This window comes from Dipteris shenzhenensis, chromosome 30 (assembly GCF_047967505.1).
Source record: "Dipteris shenzhenensis isolate YYH24624 ecotype China chromosome 30, Dip_SZ_1.0, whole genome shotgun sequence".
NCBI lineage: Eukaryota > Viridiplantae > Streptophyta > Polypodiopsida > Gleicheniales > Dipteridaceae > Dipteris > Dipteris shenzhenensis.
This window is the reverse complement of record NC_141625.1, coordinates 36,024,592-36,032,706: the sequence shown is the minus strand read 5'-3', so window position 1 is coordinate 36,032,706 and position 8,115 is coordinate 36,024,592. Positions and strand designations below refer to the sequence as shown.

The window sequence follows — 8,115 nt, the reverse complement described above, 5'->3', positions numbered from 1 at the left end:
GGAGGTTCTGAAGGGAATGCACACTATAATCTCGCCCTTTGTACTTGCCATTTCCCTATTAGGCCTCTATCTGAAGATAGTGCTATGGATATAGTGATTGTGGTTCAGATTGCAAAAGATATGCACTTATTAGCACATGGAAAGTGTAGGAATGAGACTTGTAGGAGCTTAGGTGTTATAGTGGAGGCTTTTAATTGTAATTATTATTATTTAAATAAGCGAGGTCTAGCTAAATTTAACCATAAGCTCTAGGAGGTTACGTCTCCTAAGAGAGCATTTCTGCATTTCGTAAGGTATCCGCTACCAAATGTACTCAACATATGTACGCTTCGTAATACGTAGTGCCCAAGAGCACTTGTGCTCTGGGCGCTCGTGTTTTTAGACTCACCTATCGTGATCATGAAAGCCAAACGCAACAGAATAACTAATGTAGACGCCGACTACCTTCAGCGACACTCCTCCACGACACCTATACCAGAGTTAACGTCCATACCGTACGAGCTGTTAAACGCAAAATGCCATAGCAGCCCGTCCTCGTGCGGCGCGTAGCTGCTCTACCGCTAGGAAAGAAAATCCGATTTCCCCACGCCAAGCACGGGGGACGAAATTGATCGGGACCCAGGAAAAGCTAACTGCGGGCAGCGGGGTCTTGTGAATTGTCGATTTGAGGCTTACAGCCGCGAGGAAGTATACTTTAACTCGATTATGCTTTACGATCACGGGCGGCGAAGAGATTAAGGACACGTTGAATCGACGAAGCTGTTTAATGAAACCGGAGCGTCTTTACTACTGTTGAATGAGAACGAACACGTTTGACGAAGGGCGGCAAGAATCTTGGGAAGAATTGGAATGCACGAGCAGACGGAGCCTCGACGGGCAACGCGGGGTTGAAATTGATTTGAAGAGGAAAAGTAATAAGGGTTGACGGAACTTTGGAAGACGAAGAAAAAAGAAAGAGCAACTGCAAGCATGTGTTAAACGAAGTTGGGTCCGGGAAGCGGTTTTCGGATTCCGGCTCGGTTTTCGTGAGTGGTTTCAGTTATGATGTCACCCTGGATTTCACACGTGGCCTAATGCGCACAACCGAGAACGTACCACGTGGGCCTTTTACAGGCCTACAGACTGGCCACTTTTACTTTTTGGCAGGTTGAGCTGGACCGTTGCGCACGTGTCCGATGCTCGTAGGCAAGTAGTAAAGGCCGCATTGTGTATAAAAAACGGGACTTGAGTCATATTTTTCTCAACACTGAAGCTTTTGACTCTTATATTGATTCCACATCATAGCCTTCCGCCTCTGTAAGGACTCGGTACTTTGCCACTCCTGCTTCTCCCCTCGCAGCCCCTACCTTTCGTCTCATGCTTTCACAGAACACCTTGATCGCTTCCAGCCTTGCTGTTTAACCCCTTTACCAGGTCTGTTCGCTCACGCCGCCAAATTTCCCTTCAAATATTCTCAATTCTTGTCGTACTTGAGCCTCCTTGTAGACTCGCTGATTGCGGCTATTTAGGTTGCCAATGTAGCTGAAGTATTTTTGCTTTGCTCACTGCAATCGCAGGTTGATTTCCGAATCAAATGGATGCAAGAGCAGAATCCGATCGCGTTCGAAGTCCTCTTGGAACTGCGGATCAGTTCTACAGAACATTTGAAGGTAGAAGGTCGGAAGTCTACAAGACTTACGAGGGAAGGAAGTCTGTCGATGACTACCCTAGCTACGGTGGAACTCCAAGAGGCGCAGCTACTCCAGGCTGGACAACAACTCCCCGGGGCACTCCAAGTAGGAAATCTACAGATGGAGATGCACCTCGAAAGTCTGCGTCGCTGATCATGAGAGGGCTAGGACTGACTAGCGGAAGGAAAAGCGGAAGGCTCAGCGATGCGGATGAGCTTCAGGCGCAGTATAGTGGATACTATGACGACACAGTTCCAGCACGGATGTCCAACGCCAGCCCGAACTTGGGGATTGCATTCTCGATTGCGGCTCCGGCCATTCAGATCCCCGAGGACGATTTATACACAGACGGTAAGATCCACACAACTTACACAAGCCTGCTTCGTCACCGCCAACTGTGCTGGTCCCTTTCTGTTGTGCAAAGTTGCTGCAACGATACGTGCACTTCCCATGAGGCTGAGAGATGATTTGTATTTACCGTTTTGGCAGTGGAAGCTGTGAGAAGATATGCAGCGACGGAACTTTCGGTTGAGGAACGCCAAGATTACATTGAAGTTGAGATAGGAAAACCTGTGCGAGATGAGAAGCCTCCTATGCGCATCTATCTCAATGTAAGTTTGTACGCTTTCTAATTCTGTAGGTTTCTTGGAATTAGGGTCCTGCCCTCAGCACTGAATTCTCGATTATGAACTATTCATGCACAGTTCACAGACGTAAAATACAAGGTAGTGCAAACGCAGCCAGCAAAGTGGAGAGGACAGGCTGCGGTGGAGAAGGAGATCCTTCACGGTATTACGGGTTCTGTTGCTCCAGGAGAGGTGCTGGCGATGATGGGTCCTTCGGGTGGTGGGAAGACCACGCTGCTAAATGTATTGGGTGGTCGAAAATCAAACCCTCAGAACGTATCTGGATCCATACAGTACAACGATCTTCCCTATATGAAAAATCTCAAAAGCAAGTAAGAATCGCCTGTGCGAAATGCTGTCAGTTTATAAAACGTTACTATGTAATCTGAGTTCAATACGTTGATCACCCACTCCGTGGAAATTATCTCATAGCGCGAGGATTCAGGTCCGCAATGGAATTGAAGCGATCAGCTGCGTTGCAATTGTATGAATGAAGCGATCGCTGCACGGTTGCTAATTTAAGGATCGCTCGTACTTGCCGCAATTAGATGACCGCGTGGGTTTTGCGGTGGTTTGCAGGATGGGATTCGTCACGCAGGACGATGTGTTGTTCCCTCACTTAACAGTGAGAGAGACTTTGACGTTTTCCGCCCTCCTCAGGCTTCCCAACTGGCTCACCAAAGAGCAGAAAATAGAGCGAGCCGAAGATGTCCTCGCGCAACTCGGATTACAAAGGTGCCAGGACACAGTGATTGGAAATCAGTTCCTCCGCGGAGTATCCGGAGGCGAGCGGAAGCGCGTCTGCATAGGGCAAGAAATTCTGATCGACCCTTCTCTCATCTTCTTGGATGAGCCTACTTCTGGGTTAGATTCCACAACTGCATTGCGCATCATCCAGCTGCTCCAGAACATAGCTCGTGTAAGCTTCAGCTATTTTACAATTGCAATTGTGACTCTTGAGTTTGTAGGTCAATGACGTGAAACCGTGGGAAGGGCGCTCAGCCGCTTCTGGTTGTTGCTTGTTCAGGAAGGGCGCACGGTAGTAACCACCATTCATCAACCATCGAGCAGAGCCTATCATACATTCGACAAATTGTTGCTGCTTTCAGAGGGCCATTTGGTTTACTTTGGCAAGGCCAGGGGAGCAATGACCTACTTCGACTCCATCGGCTTCTCTCCCGTCATACCCATGAATCCAGCCGATTTCTTGCTAGATCTTTGCAGCGGCAACACGAACGACATCTCCACGCCTCAGAATTTGAGGTTAGGCTATCATCAGAAGCAGCAGCAAAAGGCAGGTGCAACAAGAGGGGGGGATGCGAGTGTGCAAGCGACACCAAGGACGCTGCTAGCGAAGGACGTGAAAAAGGTAAAGTGATGTGTGATGTTGAATCGGCATGATGACGTAAGACGAATCAGCTGTATGAATTGCGTGGTATGATGATGGGCTTGCACTAACGAATTGCTACTCTGCGAAATCCAAATCAGTATTTGGTGGAGTGCTGCGAGAATCAAATCTCATCAAGCGAGAGAGCGAAGGTGGCCGGGGAGAAGCTCGAAAGGGGGAAGGAGGAACAAGAGCTGAAGGCGGCAGTGTGGGAGAAACGGATATGGGGGACGACATGGGCGGAGCAGTTTGTGATCTTGTTCATCAGGGGGGTGAAGGAGAGGCGGCATGAATATTTGAGCTCGATGAGGTTAATTCAGGTGGTGCTTTCAGCATTGCTTGCTGGATGCCTGTGGTGGCAATCCAAGCACTCTACTCCTCAACAGGTCCAAGATCAGGTACTATCACTCAATCCAGTTTCTAACCTCATTTTATTATTATGTTCAACTCTGTTTTCAATTGCTGTGTGAAGCTGTTGTCTTCCACTTGGAGTGTCAAAGGGGAGGCTTCTAATGTTTAAGAAGACTAAATTAGTGGTGAGTCGTGACCTTTTGCTGGTGACTTTTTGCTTATATAAAAATGGTATCTTTGTATTGTGGCTAGTTCATTGACTCCTCGCAAAAAAAACTCTTACGTTTTTACACTTTTGGGTTCTATAAATTTTATGCCTAAATTTTAGTCTTACAATAAAGGCTAGTTGGTATTTTGCAATGGCCAATAAAAACTACATTAAATTTATGGTAAGCAAGTCTTGAGAAGAGCACATACCTTCTCCATGGGATTGTGGAGATTAAATCTAGCCGTGGAGCTTAAAGTATTGGGAATATCTCATGGTTCCTTCCAAGGTTCACTTCTTTTTCATTTTCCTCACGAGTCACTCACTAGGAAAGGTTCACTTCTTGAAACGGGGAGCAACTATCACGATTTGTGGTGAAGAAACGTTTAAAGTTAAAAGAAGCCCTTATTTTAGTTTTACGATGATGATGGATGGAGGAAATAAAATCCCACAAAAGAACGTTCGCTTTCAAAATGAGACGTAAAAGGGCAAAGAAAAGAGATGACTGGCATTTATGTAAACGTCACAAACGTGTAGAGGAGGAAGGCACTAAAGTGAGAAACATTCTAAGGAAGCCCCTATCTAATTGTCAATGATGAGATAAAGTCAGATCAGAGTTTTCAAAATGAAAGAACCGGACAGAAATTTGAAATGAGATGGTGTTGGATTGGTGCAGGTGGGGGTACTGTTCTTCATAGGCGTGTTCTGGGGGTACTTCCCGCTGTTCACGTCGATCTTCACGTTCCCATTGGAGAGGGCAGTGCTGGCCAAGGAGAGGGCCTCTGACATGTATCGTCTCAGTGCCTACTTCATGGCTCGCACTCTCGGTGACCTCCCCCTCGACCTGGCCCTCCCCTTCCTCTTCATCTCCATCGTCTACTTCATGGTCGGCCTCAAGCCCACCGCTCCAGCTTTCCTGCTCACCTTGCTCAGCGTCTTCCTCGTCGTCATCGCTTCCCAGGTGCTTGCTCCTTCCATCTATATCCATGCCCCCCCCCCCCCCCCCCCCCTTCTCTCTTTCAACACGCTTGTCGATTGTTTTCTTGCTGCCTGCTCATATCTTCCTCGCCCTTGCCGTATTTTTCCAGCTCCGGATTTTTGACTCCTTCGTAAAGTTTCCTTTGATTGATGCATCGCGCTCTTTCTCTCGTGCACATTTCCTTTGACAGCTGGGAATGTCGTCTTCGACCTCCAACCTCGTCACCACGTAGATTGCCTTCGCTTCCGCTCCTTGACCTCGCGCCACATTTTACCGGTTTGAGCACGCGGATTTGCTTTCTCATCACCTACACACGCTGTTGCTCTCGTGAAAATTTCCTTTTACAGCTCGGAATGTCATCCTCCTCGTCACCACGTAGATTGCCTTTGCTTCTCTTCCTTGACCTCTTGCCACATTTTGCCGTTTTGAGCACCCACATTGCTTGCTTTCTCATCAACTTTTGATCGCTCACAGAACACACGCTGTTTCTACCGTGCACATTTCCTTTGACAGTTGTGATTGTCATCCTCCTCGTCAGCAAGTCGATTAGAATATTTTACCGTTTTGAATTGCTTGCTTTCTCATCATCTTTAGGTCGCTCTCAGGAACACAGGAAGATCACGTCATGATTTGCTTTGCTTCTCTTACTGGACCATCACGCAGGCAGATCACGTCATTTGCTTTATTTCTACTCCTTGACCCTTTTTGAGCACGTAATTTGGTTGATTCGGTGATCTTATTGATCTATCTAGGCAATGCTTCTGATCCCTCACCTTTCTTCTTTTTCGCAATTCCGTCCCCCACTAACGCCTCGCACTATTTTCTTCACTCAGGGGGTTGGCTTCTTCATCGGCGCTGTCATGATGGACGTCCAAAAAGCAACGACATTCGCCTCTGTTGTGGTCCTCGCTTTTATGCTAGCGGGGGGCTACTTTGTTCGGGTACTTACTTTTCCCCACCACCCACTTCTCCACTGTTCTAGCCATTAACGTATTACAGTACGTTACACTTTTACGTCTTTATCTGCTCTCTATCTGTGCTAACTAAAGAACTGTCCCCTTGTGCAGCACATACCGCCATTTATCGCTTGGATCAAATATCTCTCTTTCCAAGCCCACACTTACAACATCTTGATCAACATACAGTACAGCCCCGACGAGTCCTACAACTGCTCTGGGCCCGATCGATGTGAAAGCATAGCATCGGCCCCAGCTCTCAGCAATACTTCCTTGAATGGCTGTGGGACAGCAGTGCTGGCGTTGGTAGCTATGGTATTTGGGTACCGACTTTTGGCATACGGCGCTCTTCGCCGCATGAAAACATCATCGTAGAAATTACTAATTAGACCGAAACACAACCATTGGAGCCTCCTCCGTTTGATTCAAAACGGATTCACTGCCCGGAGCAGGGCTGGCCGACGCATATTCCCAATGAATCTGGGAGTATGATAAATCGGCTTGCAGGTGGCTTTTAATTTTCAAGGAGACCCTGTAGCTGGAGGATCCATTTGCTGCTAGCCGAAAAGCTTTTCGTCAAGCCGGTGGCTTTTGATGTTCCAGGAGTCCGTCCTTCCAACTTCCAATTCGGAATATAGAGATCTGGTAGGAGAATCAATTTGCTGCTAGATGGCTTTTCGTCGATTCTTCCAAACAAGTACTTTGTATCTATTTTTTGACATATTCGAGCCAGCATTCTACGCGCAACGGATGGAGATAATCGACTTTCCCACACAACAATGAGGATTAGCCTAGGCGTTTACTTTTGTTTGATAGCGTGTCTCGACAATTCATTCGAGACGTGGCACACAAGAGAGATGTAGGAAAGCCAACACAAAGTCCACACTGAATATACGACGTAAGAAGAATTATGATCGTACTTTTCAACTTCGATATTCGACTAATTCAAGTTTACGAACTATTTTTTTTTAATGCTATTAAATCCTCAATATTCAATGAATTCAACTTTACAAGTTCTTATGTGTAAATGCTCTTGTCTCTTTCCTTTAGTTTTATTGTTATTTATAGCGATGCATTTCACTACATCATCTAAAAGATTCACCTTAAATTTCTTTAATTCCCAAGTCTCCTACACATCATGGCTAGACGTTACCATGGACATTTCTCATTCCATCATATATACCTATCCACTAGTACATCATAGAAACATGCAATGATAATACAACACTATCACCTAGGATTGCAATGGACTACAACTTGTATGAGTGGAACAATAATAATTGTTGAAATGGAAAAACATGTGAAAGTAGAGAGCAACACACCATGTAAGACATGCCTTGACTTTTTTAATAGAGATTAAGGAGGATAATTTCTTTCACGAAACCATCAAAATAATCCATCAAGTAACCATGGAAACAAAAGTGTCGATATTACGAGGATGTTAGTTGGATACATGTCTCGAGAGTATAAGTACAAGATAGGATAAATCAAGAAGGAAGATGCTATCACTTATTTCATTAATTTTGAACTCATATGTCTACATTTGGACTAATCCTTAAAATCCTTTCCAAATGAAAAATTTACTTTATCACAATGCCATTCGAGAATCAAAAGTTTGCTTTCTAGCATTGTCATTTCCACATAATACATTTCAGAACATCCCTCTACAATGTTGCACTAATAATGCAAAAACTACTATTAAAGCCTAATTTTGTAAAAAATCCCTTGAGTTATTATAATGTATTAACATCTTGGTTATCCTTCCTATCCCTTGGCTCATACCATACCGTTGTAAATGTTATAGCTCTCCCCTGGTCATATCCACTACTTTTATAACCCAAAACTTCACGTTCTCATGTTCATCATCTGATGGTCAAACTGCAATAAAACAATGGACATCTATGTCTATTTGTGGCATAAACTCTTTCTTCTTGTGTCCAC

General features: G+C 45.4%; 1 protein-coding gene across 1 annotated transcript; it reads left to right on the top strand.

Annotated features, from left to right (window-relative positions):
* The first annotated feature begins 1,259 nt into the window (after nt 1–1,259).
* On the top strand, nt 1,260–7,142 carry LOC147882044 (ABC transporter G family member 22-like). The gene is made up of 10 exons (XM_087401280.1): nt 1,260–1,413; nt 1,557–2,021; nt 2,160–2,281; nt 2,375–2,628; nt 2,876–3,215; nt 3,324–3,665; nt 3,785–4,081; nt 4,916–5,200; nt 6,052–6,159; nt 6,286–7,142. Exons 2-10 carry the CDS (start codon nt 1,574–1,576, stop codon nt 6,547–6,549), a joined length of 2,460 nt encoding a protein of 819 aa, XP_087257406.1. The 5' UTR covers nt 1,260–1,413; nt 1,557–1,573; the 3' UTR covers nt 6,550–7,142.
* The last annotated feature ends 973 nt before the right edge of the window (nt 7,143–8,115 follow it).

Excerpts from the sequence above, each read along its gene's own strand:
- LOC147882044 (XM_087401280.1), top strand. The coding sequence starts at position 1,574 with ATGGATGCAAGAGCAGAATCCGATCGCGTTCGAAGTCCTCTTGGAACT. Across the intron at positions 2,022-2,159 it reads GGACGATTTATACACAGACG|TGGAAGCTGTGAGAAGATAT; the intron begins GTAAGATCCACA and ends CCGTTTTGGCAG. Across the intron at positions 5,201-6,051 it reads TCGTCGTCATCGCTTCCCAG|GGGGTTGGCTTCTTCATCGG; the intron begins GTGCTTGCTCCT and ends TTCTTCACTCAG.